This window comes from Typopeltis vanoorti, chromosome 22 (genome assembly GCF_054136105.1).
Source record: "Typopeltis vanoorti isolate ZY-2024b chromosome 22, IOZ_Tvanoo_1.0, whole genome shotgun sequence".
Lineage (NCBI taxonomy): Eukaryota > Metazoa > Arthropoda > Arachnida > Uropygi > Thelyphonidae > Typopeltis > Typopeltis vanoorti.
This window is the reverse complement of record NC_143570.1, coordinates 87,564,046-87,588,629: the sequence shown is the minus strand read 5'-3', so window position 1 is coordinate 87,588,629 and position 24,584 is coordinate 87,564,046. Positions and strand designations below refer to the sequence as shown.

At 35.9% G+C, this 24,584-nt stretch overlaps 1 protein-coding gene across 1 annotated transcript in view; it reads right to left on the bottom strand.

Annotated features, from left to right (window-relative positions):
• The window catches only part of Blos1 (biogenesis of lysosome-related organelles complex 1 subunit 1), a 41,630-nt gene extending 17,474 nt beyond the window's left edge, over positions 1-24,156 (bottom strand). The window contains exons 1-2 of the mRNA XM_090411910.1: positions 23,927-24,156; positions 10,257-10,329 (exon numbers count right to left, since the gene is read on the bottom strand). Coding sequence (XP_090268036.1) covers positions 10,257-10,329; positions 23,927-23,987 — 134 coding nt within the window. The 5' untranslated portion in view covers positions 23,988-24,156. The remainder of the gene's footprint in view (positions 1-10,256; positions 10,330-23,926) is intronic.
• Positions 24,157-24,584: the final 428 nt, after the last annotated feature.

Below are 24,584 nucleotides of genomic sequence, written 5' to 3'. Positions count from 1 at the left end.
AGTTTGTCGCTTAATATGTAAAAAAAATAAAAAAGTAAGCATGAACAAGGGGCTCGCAAATTTGAGAAAAATTTAACAAAGGAATTGCATGAGTCCCATATAGCTCACTACTGCATTAGAGGGATTTCAATTTAAGCATGTGCACTACTGTTTTTTTGAATTCAATTATTGTTATTGTTCAATAGTTGTACTGATGATGATGTCTTATGATACATAAGGCAAAATATTTACATAATAAAAAAGTTATTTACTGTGGCATACACATTACTCCATAGTTATGTTTAAATTTTGCAAATCACATTTGTTGGATTGATTCTAGCAGCATAGCAGTACATGCATTCTTCTTTCTTATTTAACAAACCTGCACCATATAGATGAATAAATTTCAGAATGAGTGCATGTACTGCCATGCTGACAAAATCAATCCAACAAACTTTACCTGTTTGAATTCAAGGTAATCCAAGTGTATGATTATTGAAAAGGCTTAAGGAATAAGAGAACAGATTATTTGCATTTATGTAATTAGTATTTTTACTTAGAAATAATCGTGTGCAGTTTTGATACGTTATGATCATAAAATTGAATATTAGTTTAAGATAATGAATGTTGAGATGTGGTGAAGATCAATTTTGATGATTACATGAAAGTTGTTCCCTGTTCTGGATGTTAGCCAGTTCATTAATTATGGTCACTGCATATACCCATATGTTTAGAGTCCATCAACCTTTGAACAAGGTTACAATGAAAGTGCCGATAAAGTGATAGTGCAAGTCACGGAAGTAGTGGTGAAAATGTTACAATGTAACAAAAATATCTTGTTATATATCAACCCAATGCATATGAGAACTTGCGAAACCAAAAATTCTCAGTGACATCTGTCAACACGTGATTAGGAAAAAAAGAGGAAATTATTGTGTTTCTTGAAGAACTGAAGGTTGTAATCCTTGGAGAAGGCCAACTCATATTATAGACAGATGGAATAAAATAGGAAGATGAGAATTTGGTTCAATAAATTTAAAGCTGAACTGTTTAACTGTTAATGACTGTCATGTTTTTGCATGTTTAGAGGAAAGCCGAGGAATGATGGTGACCAGTTTGTTGAAGTAGCACCAATGAAAATATTCATAGAAAAGACAATACAGAACATCTATCAGGAAGCAAACAACTAGAGTCTATGAGAGAAGAATCATATCTTACCCTTGTGAATTAAGTATTCTTAGAGTAGTTTTGGTGAATCATTTCCAAATGTTTAAATAGTATCATCAGGCTGAGTGAATTTGGGATTTATACAGTGTGAGTAGTTGCAGAGGCAAGAAGTCGTGTCTTGAATACAAGAGTATACTAAGTTTTTGGAGGCTGTGAAGACTATAGACGTGACATGTTTGTGGCAGAAAAGATAGAAGTTTAAGTCAACCCAAGAGAAATCTGATCTTGGCTGGAGGTCTGAATATTGTAAAAATGTACATGGAGAGTGAAGTGAGACTTTTCTTACGGCAAGTAAGACAGGACTGCGTTCTTGTAGCATCACTGCAGTTTTCTAAATGATCGTCATGTCACTGGAGAATGGTAAGAAGATCAGTCTTTAAGACAGTGGTTATCAAATGAAGAGTGAAGCATACTTTCATCGGTAAAACTATAGAGAGGATCTGAGGTTGGTGATAGAAAGAAGAAGAATGTGAGTGAAAACACAGAGCCCTGAGGTACACTGTTACTGAAAGAAATCTGACAAGAGGAAGTCCTCTGCCATGAGATAAGCAATGAATTACCAGAAAAGAAGTTATTACTGATGCACTATAGGTTTACTTTCATGGGTGGAAATCATAAAAAAGTTGACTAAAGAACAAATGAGAGGACACAGCGAAATAGGATGACTAAAGAGGACACTTGTAGGTGAAAGTGTGAGGGGAGCAAAAAGGAAGGCAGAACATGAAGAGCGATGCTGTCCTGTATGGAGATTCTCTTCTGAAGGATGCAAGCGACTAAGTATGTCTCTATGGCCAAGGGATGTTATAGGAGTAAGGAGTAAGCTGAGGCTGGAAAGAATAGTTCAGCATAGCAGAGTGTGAGTTACCTAATATATCATAGTTGCCTGTTCAATCTCAGACCTAGTTAATTTATAAGCTTTTGCTAACACTATGGCTCATTTCTTCTTCCTTTTTCGTATTAGGCCTACTGGCCTGTTATGGAGCTATCCTAAGCCCTTTCAAGCCGTACCCATCCCGAGGATATGGTGGCTAGCCCTATGCCTCCTGGTGTGTCCTATGTCTGTAGATGCGCGTGTTCACAGGGTCGGTTTGCCTGCTTGCGGGAGGAAAAACCCCAGATAAACTGGGGAGAAAAACCCTGCAGTCCATGCACAAGACCAGCTAACTTGACTATGTCTGAGAAAGAACCTAAGCTCCTCACGTCAGCAACAGGAATTGAACCCAGGACACTCCTTTCCCAGGCATATGGTTGCGAAATGCATAGCCACTCAGCTAACCATGTAGACACTATGGCTTATTACTACCCTAACTACCAATGTTAAAGCAAATATGTTAACTTTTAGGTAGTAAATGGAGACAGTCCCACTTGATTGCCTGAAGAAGTTCCACATATTTGGGAAAAATGTTTCTAAATTATGTGTGTGGGAAAAAAAAAAAAAAATTATATATATAAAATGCATTTCTGAATCTAAGATATGAAAATGAAAAATCACATTTTATCAGTGATACATAACATTTATCATTGTTTATGAATGACCACCTACCTAGCAGCATGTTGGGCCTCCTCTGGCTGAGATATCTTGGCATTAACTCCACTAGACCACATTAGGTATTCTGAGCCAAATAGAATAATGTCCTGAAGGTTAGTGATGAAGCAAGACACTGCTATTGAACCAGTGAATAACTTTCTCTAATCCAGAGTAATTTAATAATAAGGTGCGACACCTTTTGGCAACTTGTATATGACAATATGACTTCTGCATTACTTCAACCTTAGTATCACCTCTGGGTCTGGCTCCCACTGAAAAGATCTCAATAAAAAGTTGAAACCAGTCTGGGTAGTGCTTCTTTATACGAGTTGCCCCAGTCCTGAAAATACTTCAGGCACAAACTTTGTTTGCATACACTTGAATAAAGGATTAAACCAAGTATATAATTTCTTGGTATCTTTAATTTATGTACCACATATTTCCACAAATGTTCAATGAGATTCAAATCAGGAGAATTAGGCAGCCAGGGGAGCACACGGAAAGCTTGGATATGCTCTTTGAAATATATTGGCACAATGTGAGGCTTGTGATACTGGGCATTGTCTTACTGGAAGAGTCCAGGTCCATTAGGATACAATATTACTGCGTAAGGTAATACCTGGTCAAAAACAATCCCAGCTAAGAATTTGCAGTCAAGATGCGTTCAATAGGATGAGAGGACCCAGGGATATCCATAAGAACAATCCTCATACCAGAATACCACCACCAGCTTGTTTCTGGATGATCTGCAGTCTGGTTAGCCAGAAACATGTTGGATGGTCATAATGATTGCATAATTCTCGAATAACCTATTTCCCTGGCATGTTAGACTCAATGGCCTACCCCAGCTGTCACTTGGCTTGTTTGAAAGCTAATTAATGCTTTGGTAGAGTGGTTAATCCTATCTGCATAGTGTATTGTGGTTGTCAAATGTTTTTATTCTGGCCAATTTGCCTGTTTTGCAGGATGAAAAAACCCGAGTTTCTGGGAGGAAACATTCTGCCACCTCCTTATGAGACTGGCTAACTCACTTTGAATTGAAAAGCCCTATTATTACTATTACTACGGGTGACTCCAGGGAGTCCTTAGACTCATTGAGGGAGGCCCTAAACATCATGTCCACACAACTATTCTACATTCTCACAGTATCTATTGTTAGATCCTGAATGGAGAGCTTTACAAGTAAATTCTTTATTCAGGATTTAACATGGTAACTACTACTAAGGAGATATCTGCACATCAGCTAATAATTATGAAGTATTGTTTTATGTTTTGTAATAATGTGTAGTCCATGTGTGCCATATAGTGAGAGTTATTGTTAGGTTATTTGTAATTCCCATGTAAGCTGTCCAGTACGTTGCGAAATTCTGAGAAAAATTATAAGTAGTAATCCGGAATAATTGCGTATAATCTGTACGAGTTGAGCGTAACGATGGAGGCTATACCTACGTGGAAAAATGACGTCAGAGCGGCTACCTAGAATAATGTATTCTAGGTAGCCGCTCTGTTATGAAGAATGTTAGGGAGAGTGTAGGATCACCCAAGGGGCATGAACGATGGGGTTCGTGGGTAAGGTAAAAACCACATCGAATAGAGGGCGCCCGAATAGGGCGAATAAAAAACGAAGCATGCCGTTTTAGGAGGCTTTTTGACCTTTTGATCTTCGGGTGCCGGATTCGAGTTTTAGGGGGAGTTTGTCGGAGGATTCGTGAGAGAGCAGTGGGTCGACTACGGTAATGACGGACGGCAGGTTCTTTTCTTGAGAATGCTTGAAGATTTTCAAGCGGAGCTGATCGCGATATGACGGCCTACGTGGAATTGAGCCTTAGCAGAATGTCCCATTGGAGAAAGTTTCCTGCGGAGCGGTAGACAGCACGCAACAGTCGGAAACGATTAGAAGAAAAAGCGTAGTACATCACCAGGTGCAAAGACGGCTGAAGAATATGCAGTAAGGTAATCCAGACCTACATGAGATGGCGGCATGAAATCTGAAAAGATCCGGTAATGTAAAAGTTTTCGTTCTATGTTAAGATTCGTTTAGAAGAACAAGAAATTTGTGTGCATTGTAACTAAAGGACACTAGTAGAGAACTTTTAGTGAGAATTTGACTGAATTAATTAAGCCCTTGTGGAACAAAGAAGAGTTGTTAATAGGCAGTAATTAGTCAATGGCTAGACTTGCTTAAATGAAATTTAGAATTAAGATAATTATTGATAGAGTATTAATGAAAGTGTTCAATGCGTATTCTGTGAATAACTTGTGTGAAAGGAATTATATAGTAGTAGTATTATGCTTAAACCTAATCTTATCCTTTCATAATTGAAGGATTTAACTTACTCTGATTCATTGTGATTTAGTATAACCCTTAACTTAGAGTGAATTTTGATCCATTGAGTATTTTAACTTGCATAGCTGTAAATGTTTTATGTTTTTCCAATAAACATGTTTTGTACCTTATACCTGAGTTTATGCCTGATTACGTATTCAAACCACCACTTATAAAATAGAATATTTTCGGCGGTAAGGAATTTAGATATAATTGCTTAAGTGAGGTTCGGTCTACGACTGCTAACTGAATCTGCACAGCGCTAGCGTGAGATAAAATAACTGTGTGTATCCCTTTAGAATTTAGAAATATTTCCCTGAACAAGAGTCTCTTCTGTTATAGGATATTGGCTGGCGCAACAAAATATAAATTTTGCCAATATCTGAAGAGGAGATAGATCTGAATTAATATCTTAAGGGCACGACAGTAGATTAGGAGAGTTATTATAGAGGTAGAACAAGATATAATATAGAGAAAGCAGTGACATAACAATAGAGTAGCCGGTAGGATTTTGATTGTACAAGGTTTTAAGTAAGCAAAAGGATAGATTCAAGAAACAGTAAATTAATGTATAATAAGATAGAATTACGATATAACAATAGACTTTACTATTTAACAATGCTCTCCATTCAGGATCTAACACTATCATACCTTGCCTTGAACTCATTCACTGTCATAGCACCCACAACAGACTCTGGCAGCTTATGCCACTCATTTACCATTCTAATAAGTAAAGAACTCAGCTCTAACACCCTTGCTCAGCTTCCATAGATGTCTCCTAGTTCTCCCACCACTGGTCCTGATCTCAAAAATATCCTCTGAATTAATCCTATAGAAAACTTTCAGCAATTTGAATGTCTCAATCATACTCCCCTTTTCCGCCTATCAACCAATTTCTGCAACCCACAAATCTTCAACCTGTTCTCATAATGTTCATTCCATAGACCTGCTATCATCTTGGTCACTCGCCTCTGAATCCTCTCCACCTCCTCCCCATCAAGAAGAAACCTAGGTGACCAAATCTGGGGACAGTTGTTGAGATGAGGTCTTATCAAGGCTCAGTACAGAGGAACAATAACTTGCTTGTCACTGCTCGTCAAAGTATTTTTCAGCAACCAAGTGATTTGATGAGCTAATTTAGCCACTTTTGCAATATCCCCTAAACTTCATCTCCCTATCCACCAACACTCCCAAGTCCCTGGTCTCATCAATCTCCTGGAGTACAGAGTGTGGTATACTGCTGTAAATCTTTTCACCCCAAAATGCATAACCTTACATTGTGTCACATTAAATTGACATCCATTCTCCTTAGCCCAGAACTCCAATCTATCCAAATCATCCTGCAAGATTTTGACATCTTCTGCATTCACTATTGCCCTACCCAACTTTGCATCATCAGCGAACAAATGAACCATTCCGCTTAGATCCTTCCCTATATCATTAATGAACAAATTAAACAGCAGTGGTCCAAGAACAGAACCCCGTGGCATACCACTAGTCACAGGCCGTCTTTTGGATTCTACTCCTGAATAAACTACTCTCTGATATCTCTCCATCAACCACCCACCTATCCATCTCACCAACCCTATATCTATTCCCATATGTTGCAGTTTACGGATTAGAATTCCATGTGGTATCCTGTCAAAGGCTTATCCAGGTCCAGCAGTATCACTGTAAACCCATTACCCTTATCCAGTTCAGCCGTCACTGTGTTATAAAACTTGAGCAAGTTACTGAGGCATGATCTACCCTTCACAAAGCCATGCTGTACCCCGTACAGTATCAATCCATTCATTCCATTTCAATCTATTTCTTCATGTCCTAGACAGGAACAGAACCCAGGTCTTTCAACCAAAGGGCATTGTCAAAACCAAAAGCGCTACAGCTCATCTTGAATTACTTGTGGAAAAAAAAGTGACATTATAAACAAAAGTTTAGGGTAAAAAACATTCAAAATCATAAAATCTGGATTTTTCTGAATTTAGATTGGTTCCATAATATTGGTGGATAAATAGGGCCAGTGATGTCTTATAGCATGATAGCAACTGAGAAAATATGTAGGTTTTAAATGTTCTGAGGAGGAAAAAAAAATGTAATAATTCTTTCTCAACTTTTCACATATTCCATTGAGTACAAATTAAAGTAATTACTGCTGTAGCACACCCATTTTAGGTTACTGTATCGGGACGTCGGCCACTTAATGGTACACCTGAGCTGAGATGAAATTTATAACACATTTTTGTGTAATAAAATTTGTTAATATGCTGGCAATAAATTTATATCCACATTTGGCTGTAGTCATGAAAATGTTTTCATATACAGGTAAAATGTAGTTTGTCCTTAGCTTTTGGATATCAGTGTAGGTAGGGTTCTTAAGCTCTGTGGCTATTAAAAGAAAAGATAAGGGAGAATACCCTGGCTGCTGGAGACAGTGCTAGACTAGCAGCAGCAGAGGATATTGTATATGTCATGCAGAGGAAAGGAGAACAGCACTGAGCACAACAGTGAAAGAAGAGAGGAGACCGAACTCATGCTTACAGTTTAATGGCGTAAAACAGTACTGAGAAAAGCTATTTTGTCTATCACTAAGACACCGTCAGGGGGTATAATACAAAACTTATAACACACAGAAAGGCAATACAAAACTAAGTGAAAAGCAGGGACAAAATATTAGAGTCCTAACTAGGTGGGACTAAGTTCCCCAATTTTGTGAAGTTTTATGTAGCTAGATTTCTGAGGACAACTACAGATTCTAAAAACAATCTTTCTCTTCCAATTTTGCTGTGATGAAGCATGGTGGTTTTCTTCCAGCTGATTCTATGAGCAGTATCCACAGCACAACCTACAAGGCTTGATCGACTAACTATAGTCCTGATTGCAATGTAATTTTTTAATGTTCTTCTACATCTTTTATATCAGTCGGGCCTTGCAGATCAAGCCCTAGATACCACCTCATAGAACCAACTGGAAGCAAATCACCATGCTTCACCACAACAAAATTAGAAGAGAAAGACTGTTTTTAGAATCTGTAGCTGTTGTCAGAAATCTGCCTAACTTGAATAAATATGGATGAATAAAAACTCACAAAATCTAGGAAGCACTAATACTTTGTGATCCCAGTTTATATCTGAGGCCTCCAACACGTACCAACAGAGGGGTCACTTCACCTAGTTAGAACTCTAGTCCTCCATATATGTTTCAATTTCTTTTGTGTTGTCTTTGTGCATGTTACTAGTTTTGTATTGTACTCCCTAAAAATGTGTTTGTGAATTATAAGAAATATTAGAATTAAGTATTGTTTTTAATCCTTTCCCAATGCTATTTTACTCCATTAAGTCTCCAACATCAGTTCCTCCCAGCACCTTAAGTCTTAACACATGGATACAAGAGATTGAAAGCAGCACACGCGCACACACACACAGTGTTTGAAATATTAATCAAGCTTAAGGTTGATAAGGCTGTAGGACCAGATTGGATGTCACATGTATTAAAGAAATGTGAAAAGAAACTAACCTTAACCTGATTATTCAATAACAGTCTTACAAGAAAATTACCAGAGAATGAAAGGGGGTTAGGATGGAGAATGATAACACTACCTACATAAAGAGGAGTAGGAACCCAAAACATTAATGTTGAACAATCAGCCAGTGCAGTTTCAAGGATAGTAGTTAATGCTAGGGAGTCTAGTTAAAATGCAGGACTAGACTGATGATGAAAATAAGATCTCTACAGAAGATAGCATAGGTTTGTTAAATGGGTGGTCTTGTTTCAATTGCTAGTTACCTTATATATTAAGACGGTAACTGCACTGGATATAGGAAATTCGTATACAGTAATAAACCCTCGACACCGCAAGGTAAAAGAGGGTATAAAGAAGATGAGATATACAGTAATATTCTTGAATTATGTAGAATATTACTGTATATGAATTTCCTATATCACAAACTGGTATACTGAAATTGGGGAGAAGAAAAATAGACAGATTAGTAGCTCTTAGATATAGGAACAGTTGACATAACAGCAAGTTGTGCATGGAAGGGAAATAATTTCTCCTGAGATTAAAATCCTCTCCAAATTAAAATTAAAAGCTCTCCAAAGAGGAAAAATACTGAGGTATCACAAAATCTACTTTAAGACCACCATTGTTTATAAGGTGCGAGTATAGTCCAAGATTTGAAGAGATATTTTGGATGTTTGCAAATGGATGACAAAACTGGAGAAAGTGAAAGCATAGAATTCTGATGAGAAAACATCCTTGTAGGATTTGAATAGGCTGGGATAGTGGGGATGTCTGTTAGGTTTCACTAATGCAAACTTTTGTACTCTGGACATACAAAATGATTACTATATAGTAATCTGTTTACTATATGGGCAGAAAACTTCAATCACCTTCCTATTCTTCCTCAGAATAGGAAGGTGATTGTGTGCTTTTATATAAAACACTGGTCAGGACATATCTGAACTATGTGCAGATCTGGCCACTCATATCTAGGAGATAACGAGAAGACCCAAAAGCAATGACTCAATTATAGCAGAACTGTGGGATGTAAAGCATGAGGATAGGTGATAATATGATTAAGGCTTTACTTGGTGAGAGAAGCTTATCAAAGAGATGTACAGAAAATATCACACAGGAAGCAGGTGAAGAGAGAACACATAATCATGCCCACAAGCTGTATTAGGATGTTGTGGGCAAGCAAGACCAAAATGCAATCTTTTTTTTTTTTTTTTTTGCATTGTGAGTAGTATATACAAGGGATGTTCAAGTGGATAGCAAGTGCCCAACAGTGAATGAGTTCAGTTCGAGACCTTTACATAGTGCTATTTCTAGATCTTTTGATGAGTAAATGGCAATAGAACTTAACTTGATTATTTCTTGCCACAATTACAAAGATCTTTTGGGATAACTTAAACCTTTGAACTTTTTTGGCATTAATATACATCACCTATATTACCATTAAAAAAGTTCTCTTTTGTTTCAAACATTACTTCTGAACCTATGGTGTAATAAAACCAGTGGGATATCTATCAATGTAAAGAAACACAAACCACAGCACAACTAATATATTACAAATATTTCATCTTACACCTCATAAAACATCTTCAGTAAAATTTAAAAAAAAAAAAAATGACTTATTATTAATAAGTCATAACTCTTCTTATATTAACTGATATACTTATGATTTTACTACATACCCAACATTCAAGTGATCCACAAGAGCAGAGGTCAAATTGTTGGCAGCAATAACTGCTTCTTTCCGTTTCCTCTCTAAAATATTTTTTGGAAAGTATTAAAACACACTGTAATTAACTAGCTGAATAAAGATGAATGTGTAAATGAATAAAAATAAATTTTAAAAACTAAATTAATTCAAATAACTCTCATTTGGACATGAAGTGGAAACTCTAAACAGCTAAGTTTAAAAGTGTTTGGTAATGTGCTTGACTTTCTTAGTAGCTTTCTGTTATTGGTGCGAGTATTTTTCTCCCACTAAAAATGCTAGGTTGTTTTTTTAGACTGGGTGTTTTATGCTTCATTGAGAATTTTAAATCAAACCATATCATAAATGCTTTCAAATGTTTTGAAAGCCTTTATGTGGCTTGGCTTTAAAAAATTATTGATAAACCCACCAATATGTATCCATCCTATTTTTCTGTAGAACACTAGAATGAAAAGTGATGGTTTTTACTTTATGGAATAACAGTTAATATTTTCACTACTGAAAAATGAAGCTGGATTTCTGCAATACGGAAGAAATACTATAAATGATGTCACTGCTGCTGTTAATCTCATTAACATCACTGAGTATTAAATGTCACCAGATAACAGAAGAATTCACATTAATATAATCAATCAGTGTGAACTGTTCAGTTATATGAACTAGAATAACTGAACAGTTCAGAACAGTTTAGAACTGGAGGTGTTGTACCTCCAGGGAGTCCAAAGACTCACTGAGGGAGGACACCTACTCTACAACTCTCCGTCTCCACCAACTGCAACTACCTTCATCATCTACACCAATGCCATCTACCACCACCACTAGTATTTTCACAGACAATCACAAACATTCATGGCGGGCTTCGAACCCACAGCCTTTTGGCTGGAGAGCAGATGTACGCTAACCACTTGGCCAACCAGGCCGGCATTTTTATTAATGAAAGTTACGTTATGCAGAAAATTCTTTGAATAGTGTAGAATTAGTCACATGATATAATATTTTAAATTAAGAATGCCAAGAAATTATATTCTTGGTTTATCCTTTATAGAAGTGCAAGCAAACAAAAGTTTGTGCATTAAGTATTTTCACAACTAAGATACTTGGGTATAGAGGCTAATGACTTCACATTAATTGCCTTAGTATTTTGGGTATGTATAATGCTAAGCATTATGGGAAGGGCCACTACCTAGACCAGTTTCACCTTTATTGAGGTCTCATCAATGGGAGCCAGACCGAAAAGTGATAAAGGTTGAAATAATACAGAAGTCATATTTAATTTAATTTATAACCAAGTGGAAAAACTTTCAACAACTAGCTCTGATCCAGAGTATTTTAATAATAAGGTGTGCCACCTTTTCATTACTTGTATATGGTAAATCTATGACTTCTGCATTACTTCAACCCTGACCAGATCCACTTCTGAGTCTGGCTCCCACTGATAAAGTTCTAAATTGGTCTGGGTAGTTGCCCTTCCCATAATGCTTAGCATTATACACAGCCAAAAGAATGTGTTTGGTTATTTGGTTTATTGGCACAAGAACAGCAAAGGTCATACTGCACCATAGCGAAGGTTACAACAATACATAAATAGTCAAAGACAAACTTGTAAATAATATGCATGTACAAAAACCAAGCCAAACAATGTAGTATATATATATACATATAAATAAAATTACAGCAATGGTTACAGCAGTACATAAGTAGTCAAAGACAAATTAGTAAACAATCTGCATGCACAAAAATTAAGTTTAGCAATGCAGTATCTACATGTAAACAAAATTACAGCAAAGGTCACATCAATACACAAAGTCAAAAGGCTACAACAGTGCATATATAGTCAAAAATAAACTCACAATATGTATGTACAAAAATGCAGTATCTACATATAAATGAAATTACAGCAAAGTTTACAGCAATACATAAACAGTCAGAGAGAAATAAGTAAATAATATGTATAAAAATTAAATTAAGCAATACTATTAATTTTTTAGTGATAATGTAAACTAAATTATTAATTATAAAAACTTTAATAATTCTTAAATTGTAATAAAGTTAGTTTTTATAATTAATCACGTAGTTTGCATTGTAATTTCCAAAAAAATTAGAAGTATGTCTAACCAACATATAAACTTATCTACATAAATTAAACAATGCAGTATCTGCATGTAAACAAACTTACAGTCAAATGTGTTTCTACAAATTAATTCTTCGTGGAAGGTTAAACATCATGCAATCTGTCAGAGCATGATAACATCTGCCTGAGTGTATATAGCTTGGCCAGACAGGTAAAAGTTTCATTCTTCTCTCATGTAAAGTGCTGGCACTCAACCATAATATGACACATAGACAAATGCATATTGCATTTTTCACACATGAGAGGATCATCAGCCCTCAGTAAATAAGAATGAGTAAGATAACTGACCTATGCAGAGCCTAGCAAAAACAACTTCTCTTCTTTTTCCACAATGACAAGAATGTCAATGCTTAATGTCATAATTTGCTTATCGATGCTTCCTGTCATTGAGTAATTAGCTTTGTATATGGTACATACATTATACACACCCAAAAGGATGTGTTTCATTAGTTGGTCTGTCAAACAGTACATAGAAAAAGTATGAGCTGATCTAGCAGCTGCATCCAGTCTGATTTCCTTTAATTCCAACGTGGCTAGGAATCCAGCGCAACTGAACATCAAAATGAAGGGTTTTTGTTTTGTACAACAGGTATAACACATCATACAGCACATGCAGTATAATTACTGCAATCAGGTGGGATATGGTTGGAGACAGTAATGTCAGGAAACACAGCAGTACAGCCAACAGAGGTATCAGTTCTTGAGCCATAAATACAAATGGGCAAGAAATTGGAGTGGGCTGCTCTGTGACCATTAAACAATTGTAGGCAGACAGATGATGGAGTATGAGACTTCTGTAGTTGACAAAGTGAGAGGTTGCAGGAAGGGGTGCAAGCCTGCCATGGAGGGATACTGTTATGTTTGGTTCAGCCAATGCTGTCAACAGTCATGCCAACAGCTTGCATAGTCTCTTTAACATGCATATCAAGAGGAGGACATATGACAGTCTGATGTATCAGTGAAAAGAGACTAGTCCACGTAGGATGGTCTAGAAGAAACTATCTTAAGGGCATAATTAAGAAACAACTGCCTGTTTAAGTGATAGACCCAGTTCATTTCTTCAGCATAAAGACTTGGAGTGGGCAGTGTGCAAAAGACACCAGTGGTTATCCGCATACCCTAATGATGGATGGGATCCAACAATCGAAGCTTATTCTGCCTTGCGGAACCATACATTTGAGAATCATAATCCAGCTTTGAACATATAAGTGCATGATAAAGATGAAGCAATGAAGTTAGATCGGCACCCCATTCAGTAGGGATAGAGTGTGAAGGCGATTCCATGCTCTCTTGCACTATTCTCTTAGTTGATGAATGTATGCAAGGAATTCAAAAATTATGGAAACTACCGTGTTAGAGTAAAACTTCAGCATAATATAACCAAAATAATCACTCTTGGTTATTTTGATTATATTAAACTGAAGTTTTACTCTAACAGTAGTTTTTTCCATAATTTTTATGATGAATTCTGATCACTGTGTAACCATGGAGGAAAGAATGTGCAAGGAATGTAAGTTTTCTGTCAAAGATGAGTTGCAAGAACTTCTGTTGATACTGGAATAACAGTTCATTCCATTCTTAATTTAGGATCTGGATGAAGAGGTCGTTTTTGACAGAAGTGTACAGAGACACTTTTCTGTTGAAAATCTGAACCCATTACTAAGAACCCATAGAGAAACATGATCAATTGCTTGCTGAAGTTGTCTTTCAATTATCTTCATATTACAAGAGTGACAGTAAATTGTGAAGTCATCAACATATAATATAGAGCATTGTCTACAGTGAAAGGAAGCTGTCCAGTGATTCATTTAAATTTGATAGCAAAAAGTCTCACACTTAAGACAGAGCCGTAATAATAATTCAGTGGCTGAAATAGTGTACTTCCCACTCTAACTTGGAAAGTTGACCCAGACAGAAAGTTTTTAATAAATACATGAATGTGTCCTCATAGGTTATACAGGTCTTTTAATATGCCATATATCCAAGCTATGTCATAAGCTTTTTCCACATCAAAGAAAACTGAAACCAGTCAGGAATGCATCACTTATACAAGTTTCTAAACAAATCAAATGGTTTAAAGTTCAACGATGTCTACAGAAGCCACAATGTGTATTGGAGAGAAGATCGTTGCTTTTTCTAAATAAAGAAGTCTGGCATTAACTATTTTCTCTAATATCTTATAAAGGCAGCTGAATCAGAGCAATAGGTTGGTAATTACTTGATTGAGTTGGATCTTTTTCTGGTTTTGGGATAACAGTGACAACTAACTAATGCTAAGAATCTGGAACGTCTTCCTCTATAAGTATTCTGTTGTATATTAAGAGAAGGAGATCCGTAGAAGATGATGGTAGATGTTTTATCATTTCATAATAGATGTCATCAGGCCCTACTACATTACAGCGAGATAGAAAATGAGCTCTTTTTAGTTCTTCCTTAACAAATGGCTTACTGTCAAGCCCATTGGTTGAAAAATTTATCCTTCGTTTCTCTTGCTTCTCTTTCAGTATTAAAAATTCAAGAGTTTTATGAAGATGTTGCTGAGATTTTGGCAAAACTTTTCTCCTGAAGTGTCACACTGCAATAGCTTTGGGATCATCGATAACACTCCATTTATGGTCTAAGGTAGACAAACTATGTGCTCCATATCTACGTTTCATTTTTCCAGATTTTATCCCATACAATTTTTGCACTGGTCATTTGATTAATTCATGAGGTAAATTGAATCCAAGATTATTTTTGACTCTGCCATCTCACATAACGTGCCTTGGCCCAAGCATGCTTAAAAGCTATTAAGTTTGATGTGGTGGGGTATCTGTGAAATATACCTCATGCTCTGTGTTGATCTTTTTTTGGTGGTCAAGCATTCTAGATTCCACCAAGGCTTTGGATGGAGTGAAAATCGAAATGATGTTCTTGGAATGGAGGCTGTTGCTGCCTGGACAATGCAGTCTGTTACATACTTTACTGCTTCACTGATAAGCGTGACTGATTGTATCAGCATTAAATTTTGCAAGATTGGAAAAAGTGTTCCAGTCAGCCTGGTCCATTTTCCATATGGACATCTGTGTAAGGGAAGATGGTTCCTGTGAAGATATTATGCAAAGAACAGGAAAGTGATTGCTTCCATGTATGTACTTTAACATATCACACGAAGGAATGGAAGGGGAGCATTCTGAGATCAATTGCAGAATATGAGTGGGTAGGTATATGGAAGAAAGTATTGAGTCTGTTATTGAAAAGGGAAAGGTCATTATTGTCAAGGATTCTTTCAATTATTCAACCTCATTTGTGTTGGCACTACCCCACATTGTATTATGACCATTATAGTCACCCATAAGAAGTATGGGTTCAGGCAGGTGCAAGATAAGTTTATCAAGATCGATTTCATTTAACTTAGCACTTAGTGGTAAATAAAGTGAACATACTGTAATAAGAAATCCCTCAGACAGGCAAATCGCTACTGCTTCCAGAGAAGTATTAAATTGGACATGATGGAAAAGAGTATGACTGCCCCCTAGGATATCTATTCCTCTATCCTCTATTCTTCTATCCTTGTGTACAACAGTGAAATTCCTTAAGGTAGGGTCCTCACTGGGTCTTAAGTACATTTCCTGTAGACAGAAACAGAAAGATTTGTAATTCTGCAAAAAGATCTTGATATTATTGATATTCTGGCAAAACGCATGACAGTTCCATTGTAAAAATTTTCCTATTGATTTGGTTTATAGACTTGTCTGGTTTCAGGAGGTTGAGGATTTATCTTCCTATGGTAAAAAATATCATTCATTAAATAAATTTGTCAGGGTCAGTTGGCAAGTTTAATTTACTTTCAGTGGATACCAAAGTATCCATTTTTTCTGTGGGGGTGTCTGGTAGTTTAAGCGATATCTTTGCCACAGTTTTTTTTCACAAGTGAGTTCTCATCAAATGGAACCATTTTTGGAGTTGTCTCTGGAGTAAGACCATAGTTTATGCGATCGATGCACTCAACAGAAAAGCACTTACAATCATAGAGTTCAGGTATGGTAAAATTATGTGATGGTGGAATAGGCATATGTGTTTGAGTTGCTGCTGACATTTTCTTAATTATTACCTTCTCAGCATATGAGGATCTCAGAGCAGGTGTGGTGTGGTGGTGGCTAACTTGCATCCTGATATGATATATGTTTTGTTCTGTTTTAAATTTTTGTATTTCTTTTTGGTCTTTCCATTACCGACATGCATGAGTGTAAGCTGGATAATCTCCCTGACAGTTGACACATTTAGCTTTTTTGCAAAGCAAGGTTTGTTATTGCTTTTCACTACCACATCAGGCACTAGTGATAGAGCCACTACAGGCAGTTTGGGCATGTCCATATTTCTGACATTTAAAGTATCTTAGTGGATTAGGGATGTACAATAACAGGACAGTTGAGATACTCTGCTTTTACTAATGCTGGAGGATTATGTATCAAAAGTAGGGATGATATTCCTTGTTGGAACCAGGTGACCAGCACTACATATCAGGTTGCATCTCACACTTGTCACTCTCTGATCTTTAAGCTTTGAACATATCTCCTGATCAGGAACATCAAGGAGATCCCATTCTAATATCATTCCTCTACAAGAATTGAGTGTTTTATGAAGTGTTACTGTGATTGGTATTCCACCCATTGATGATGCTTGCAGTAGTTTCTTGGAAAACAACATTCTGAGAAACTACTAATGAAACTACTGGTGATATCCTTGTGGAAACAATGTTTCCATAAGGATATCATCAGTGATAAAAACACTGGTATCCTTATCATCCTCAAACATCTTAGGGCCCCTAAGATGTTTGAGGATGAAGAATTCATGTTCAAGGTATTCTTGGTTTGACACCAGAGCTCCCCACCCATTGCTGGCCTGGTTAGCCAAGTTGTTAGCATATCCACTCTCCAGCCAAGAGGATGTGGGTTCAATTGTATGTATGTGTAAATATATATTAATATTATATATAAATAATATAATATTTATTTGCAGCAAATCAATTTAAGGAAAATCATATAAGCATTACAAATTAGTGAATAATAAATTGTGGTCTGAAACAGGAAAAGGATTTTATGTATTGAGTGATCTTGGGTATTTTTTGTTGATTTTTAGTATTTCTTTATTTTTACTGACATTTTCTATTTCTTTTTATTTGCACAGTGTTTTGTCATGTACTCAGTGGAGTGTCACACGATTGATGTCAATGGATGGATGTGATATCAGTCACGTGACTGTTAGGTAGGCCACAATTTTCTGGACCTAGTTATCTGAGTGGAGTGTACTTTTGAGAAGTATACTCAACAGTATCCCAGATTTTGTGGTAGAATGTTATAGAGATGTGTTAAAGTTCAATAACAGCCCCCTCCCCCAAAAATTTATCTATCTCTGTATAGAAAAGAGGTTTTTCTCCATTGAATTCAATGATCTGAGCCAACAGAGTGGTTTACCAAAATTTACACTACACCTGTTCTGAAGCTGCAACTATGCCAGTGACTCTGATCATCAGACTGTGTGAGGAAATTACCTATTATATAGGTAGATGTAGTATAAATATGAGACCAACTTGGGTAAGTACCATGGATAGAGGAAATGAAAGGTCAAGAAGTAACTATATGGAAGCTAGTTGAGGACATTTGTTAACAGCAGTGGCAAAATATATAACATAAAAAAGGGGGTAAAATGGATGACTACCAATATTAAAAAAGAATTACAGATGAAAAGAAATTATGGAAAAGTACAGAGTGAGAGGTCATGAATGGCATGAGGAATGTAAAATTCAAGTGAAAAAAGCGACTAATATAGTAAACTAGGAAAAATTTGAATATTAGAGCAGACTACCATTACATTCATGGAAAAATCCTGAATTTTTGTTGTTCTGTGGCCAGCCAGAGAAGGAATGACTAGACAAATAGTCCTGCTAGATGGAACCAGTGGTTGAGTGACTAAGGCAAATGATACAGCTGCTTAATGAATATTTTATTAGTGTTTCAATTCTGGTGAGGTGAGTTTTATTCAAAAGGGAATGGAGATAGTTGAAGGAGCAAAAGTAAATGAAGCAAAAGTATTTACAATACAAAGTGCTCTGGATGTCAGCAATCGGTACTCTCTTGCCACCACCCTAACCATCTGGTGGAATGATAGAAAACTCTGTGCCCCTCAGCAGTTTCATGCTTGCATATCTGCAGATGTGGTGCATATCTTAATGGTTTTTCAATATTAACCAAATCTGTGTAGGGGTGGAAAACAAATACGTTTGTTTTAGGATATGTCAGAAAACGGTAATTAAAGAGAATGCTATACTTAGTTGGTATATTTGAATTACTAAAAGTTGTAAATATATTAACCATCATTAATGAGTCATGTGAGATGAGAATAATAAGAAAGAGAAAGAAAAGTTTGAATAGAAATACTTTCATTACTGGCAATCAAATTATTAATAAATATCATTTGTGATATTATATGTATGTGTGTCCTTTAAGGTGCTGGGTGGAGCAAATAATGTAATCTTTAAACTCTAGACAATGATAAGGGAATAAAGGGGATTTGTTTGAGAAATACGAATAGCCAATAATAAATGAAATATAGCAAACATGCCATCAACATTATTAGTTCATTTCCAATGAACTAATAATGTTCATGACATGTTGACCACTGCCCCATTTATTATTGGAAGCTTGAAAAAAGTTCCATGTTTGGTCTCTATAGCAAGATTTCCAGACTATGTATAAAAATAAATAAAAAATACATAAAATTGATAAAAATGAGGGGGATCCTTAACCCACCCAGGGTACTAATGTACTAGAAGGTATTCAATTAACCTTTAATGGCTGGGAACCACATCAAAAAAACACGATTCATCTAGGCGTCGCAGAAATATGTGTGGGTTAATGGACCAACCAACCAATCATTTTATGAATTTTGGTGTCCTTGATATGTATATTTATTTCTGTGTTTTAGTTATTATAATGCTTGGTTTTCTAGGAATATTCTTTTATTCAGTAATGTTCAGTATAGACTTTTTACATAGTAATATATGCATAGATATGTTCCTATCATTATCGGAATTATCCATCCTTATGCAAATCCTAAGTTCATTGCCTAATTTTTTTTGTTGGAGATGAATGGATACAGTTTGCTTCTTATAAAACTTCATTCATAAGGATTCATGTTTATTCATGAATAGATGAATTTTTACTTACTACATCAGTTTTTTTCCAAAGACTGGAATAAATGTCTTCCCATAGCATAAAACACATTCTATTCTCAACAGATGCTATACTGCAGAAGCAAGAAAAACATTTTTTTATTGTATAACTAAATACACTATAAAAACATTTACAGTCTAAGTACAGTCATCTCTCAACTTAAGTCAGGGTTTCATTCCATCAGGTAGGACATAAGTCAGTTTGGACGTAAGTCGATACATAAAATCAACAGAGTTATAGGGGTTAGGGACTTAACCCCTATAACTCTAATAAGTATACTGTCATATTAATTTTTAAACCTTATTATAAAACTGTACTGTGCGTTACTGCCATTATAAAACAGGAGAATAATCACCCAAATCTTCCTCCACAATCACATCTTCATTACCTTCCCTGTGTGAAGGCCAGGCTGTGGCTCTTCTGGTGTAACCTTTGTTTTTTTTTTGTTTTTTTTTTTATGAAAACGTCCGATGCGCTTTGCTTATTCCTCTTCTTCTTTTCATCATAAATTTGTTTACAGCAAGGAAACACATCATGTACTTTCTACTAATAAGTAGCGTTCAACATTGGGGTCCATGTCTTCAACCATTTTGAGAACATCACTTGGGAGTAGAAGGAAGATAAGATGTGCCACTGCATAAGGGTGGTGTGAGAACAGAGGCATCAAACTATAGTCAAGTTTCAATTAGTTTTGTGGTTAAAGGTAGAAACTGGAGAAACTGGTAAGCACTTGTACATAAACATCAGCAGATGAGAATATTATCCTGAATGTCAGCATGGATTCATTACAGGGGGTGCTCTCCTTTCAGTAATCTGCTTAACTTTTATGATAAAGTAAGAAGAGTTTGAATTGAAAAATGCATTTTTTTTTTTTTTTTTTGAAAAGTATTTGATTGTATTCCCCATGACAAACTGCCATTTAAGCTGCAATGTATTGGTTTGGATATTAAGTTGAAGTGGATTGGCAATTGACTGTCATGGATACCAAAGGGTTGTGTACAGAGGAACAATATCAGGGAAAAGGAAAGTTATCAGTGGAGTTCCACAGGACTGTGCTAGGACCAATACTTTTCAAACTTTATATCAGTAAAAATGTCACTGAAATTCAGGAAGATGTACCCAGCAGTCCCATTCAAGATGAATGGGACTGCTGTTAAGTGTATAGTTTTGAATTTTGGGATAAAGAGATGAGACACTGCATACTCTATATGTAGATGCATACTGGAAGAAGTGGACCAAGTATGAAATCCCCAGGTTATGGTGGATTGGAATTTAAAATTTCAGGGGCATATTAAGGTAATAATATGCCCCTGAAACAACTCAGAGGGAGGGCATGACTATAGAATGACGATATCACGTCACTGAAAGTGACAACGTTATAGTGCAAGTACACCACCAAGTGGAAGATTAGAAACAGTTATGTGCCACCGTGTGAAAGATGAGAAACTGTTATGCAGATAATTTTTTTTTGTTATTCTTTTTTACTGAAGTTGTTACTAGTTATTAATATTTTTATGCTTTTCATTAGTGAAGTTGCTTTTAGTGACTTCGCTATAGTACTGTTTTTAGTGTGCTCTGTGATGAATGTTTTGTTACTTTATGTATTCGTGTTATATATTAGAGACAAGTTTATTTATTTATTTTTTTATGATGAATGTGATGTCATGAGGATGGTATGTGTGTTTGGTGGGAAAGTGTGGGTCTTTATGAGGTAGCAGGCAGTTTTAAGGTGGCAGGTGCTTTTTTGAGATTAGATTGGTATTTATCAGCTGGGAAAGGTTGGTGATGAGTGTATATTCTTAGATAACAGGCAGGGTAGGTGTTCACAGGTGAAAAACAGGCAGGTGGGAATGTTTTTGAAGTGGGAAAGGTGTGTGTGCTAGCAGGTAGATGTGTTGCAGGAGTTGGCCCTTAGTGAGCACCAATCTGACCATTTAAATCAGTAAAGGAACAAATCATCATCCCAACACAAACAAAAAACCAATACCAGAAACACATCCAACAAGAACTAAATGCCATACCTCTCCAGATTTGGTGTTCTGGATTCATTTGAAGTGAGTTAGTGTTATAGTTTCTCTTCTTTTTATTCTGATTAGTTTTGTGGTAATGAAACCATAGCGTTAGGTTTGGTGGGATGACATCTATATAAGCAGAAATGCTTCTGCTCACCTTTATGATCATGATGGTACATTAATTTGGTATCCAATGTAATTTGCAACAAATAATAGCTAATATTTCCACATCGAGGGAAATACAACATTACATGTTTCCAGAAACTGGATATTAAGTTTCATTACTGGAAGTTTAGAGATGCTACCAGCATCAGCGATTGTTTTCAAGTGTTGACTGCAGGGGCGAATTATCCATGCTTGCTGTGCAAGCTCATTAATTGAGAAAGAAATAATATTTATTTGTTAAAAAATGCATGCATTTATAACCATTCCATTTAGGCATTTATTTTTGTAGACAGAAGATGTCTTAAGCTTCCGCGGCAATAACTGAGCTTTGCATTGTGTATCGAAGGCAGATGCTTGCTCATCAAGTCAAAGCTACCTTGGCTTGCTCGGTTGTAGGAGCTTCCAGGTCCTCGCAGCAGCACTGTGATTTCATGTGCACGCATAGCCATTTCACATCGTCTCACTCTGTTGCTTAAACACAGGCCATACGCAGTCAACATAGCTCTAGCCAGTGAGCTTCAGCCAGCCTTTACAAGTGTGCGTGTTGCTTTGGAAAATTAAGTTACAAACAACTCTTTATGATGTTATTGACCAGTTCATAAAGAAGAATCGTAGGGTAGAATTTGTATTCAAGTAGCTAAATTGAAAGAGATAGAAAATCATTAGTAAAATAAATGTTGTATTTGTATGATTAAATGTGCATAAATTTCTAAATATATAGTTTTAAATGGTCAGTAATTCATTATTCCACTAATCAGACTTCAATCATACCTCTCACTCCCTGAATGATAAGAGCAAGCGTGAATTTCAAGACCAGCATTTGCCTCTGGGTGACTATCATTGTAGCAGAACAATATACATAATGAAATATAACTACTAGTTTTTGCTGTATATCAGCAAGGATAATGATCAGTTTTCAACTTTATTTTCACATTTTTTTATTACTCAAAGTTCCATGATGTAAATAATGCAAAGTAGTTTGAAATAAACTTAGAGAAGTTTTAATTTCTTTACACCAAAGAAAAGTAGATGAAAATTCCATAATTATTTGAAGTATGTGAATAACTAATCATGATTTAAAGAAGGAAAAGAAAGATAGGAATAATATATATGTATATATAGCATTTATTATATTCTGGACAAAATGAAAGGTTCATAGATTATATATACTAAAGGTAGAACTGTTATAAACAAAAGTGTTTAAAGACTGGTTGTCAGTTCATCAAGATGTTTGTGGTGATTATGCTTAGAACCGTCGACAGGGTGTAGCATAGAGGCAGCCTGCCTCACGGAACAGCTGAACAAGGGTGCTCGTTCAGCCATATTGCAGTAGGCGCTGTCGCTACCCTAACAATTCCTATAGGCAGTGTAGGAACTTTCTGCTTCCTTTTTTTTCCCAAGCTTAAACTGATTAAAAATTATTTGCAAACACCAGTGACCCAAGAAAGATTGGTTGGTTTAGCTATATCGATAGAGACAAACATGGCTTATAATATAATTTAAATTTAGAAGAGCTTATAAAGTTTTAATGTGCGATATCCCTGTAGAGCAAACATTTAATTAATGTTATTATGTAATCGTTTTTGCATTAATGTTTCTCTTGTAATAAAAACAAAATAGTAATTGGATATTTTCTTATATTTTGTCTTATAATCCATCAAGGGCGACATTTAATTGTTTGCCTTAGAGCGCAATCTAATCTGGCGACGGCTCTGATTATGCTATAGAAAATCTTCACATTAATACAAAAAAAATTAATTATTTACATAGGTCATATCACAAAGGAACTATAGTAAAATGACAACAGTTGTACTGTTGCACATGAGGGGGGAAAAACAAAGAGGAATGAAATAACGGTATGTATTGGCGATTTTCACTTCCCTGGAAAATTTCAAAATTGCATCCCAGACAAAATTTTACCTTTTCCATGTCACAGCACAACTAACTGGAATTAGGGAAAATCCATAATTTTTGAATTAAATAAATTTTTTAATGGGACTTTCCTTTCCAACGGTCATTTCTTTAACACACATTTACATAACATTAGTATATATACAACGAAGTTATTAATTAAAATATACATATTAAATACAAAGTGATAATCAAAATTATATAATACCACCTTGCTCTTCCCTTCTGGCAGTTTGTCGTAGTTGATGTTCTTTAACTAAGCTTGACAACATGTCGTTCGGTAATATAATATATTTATTCTTTAATAAAACAACCACATGGAATACACTTGAACTTCAACACAAACGAAATTCATATATTCATCATCAAAAATCAATACAAAAGACAAATCCCCGTGTCAAGAAAACTTCAGCATAAACTCATATCTTTACAAACAGTTGATCAATTTTTACAAACAACTGCACGCCACCTACTTGGAGAATCAATATTGAGCAACGTTGAGACAGCCAAATAATAACAAAACAAAACGAAGCAAATGATTATTATTTTTTATTATTATTACACGGGCACCTCCGTGGAGTTCTAAGCCTTATCGCAAGAGACCCAAACTATCCTCACAATATCTGTCATACCTCTCCTTGAACTCACTGACAGCCGAAACACTAACAACTGATTCTGTCAAAGCATTTCACTTATTCACCACTCTCCAACCAAAATTCTAGTCTTCACACCATTGTTAACCACGCTCGTCCTTAATTTCCAGGAATGACCGCTAGTTCTTCCACAATAGCAAACTTCTGAAATATTTTTCCTAGATCAATCCTAGAAATCTCTTCTAGACTTACACGTTTCTACCACATCCCCTCTTC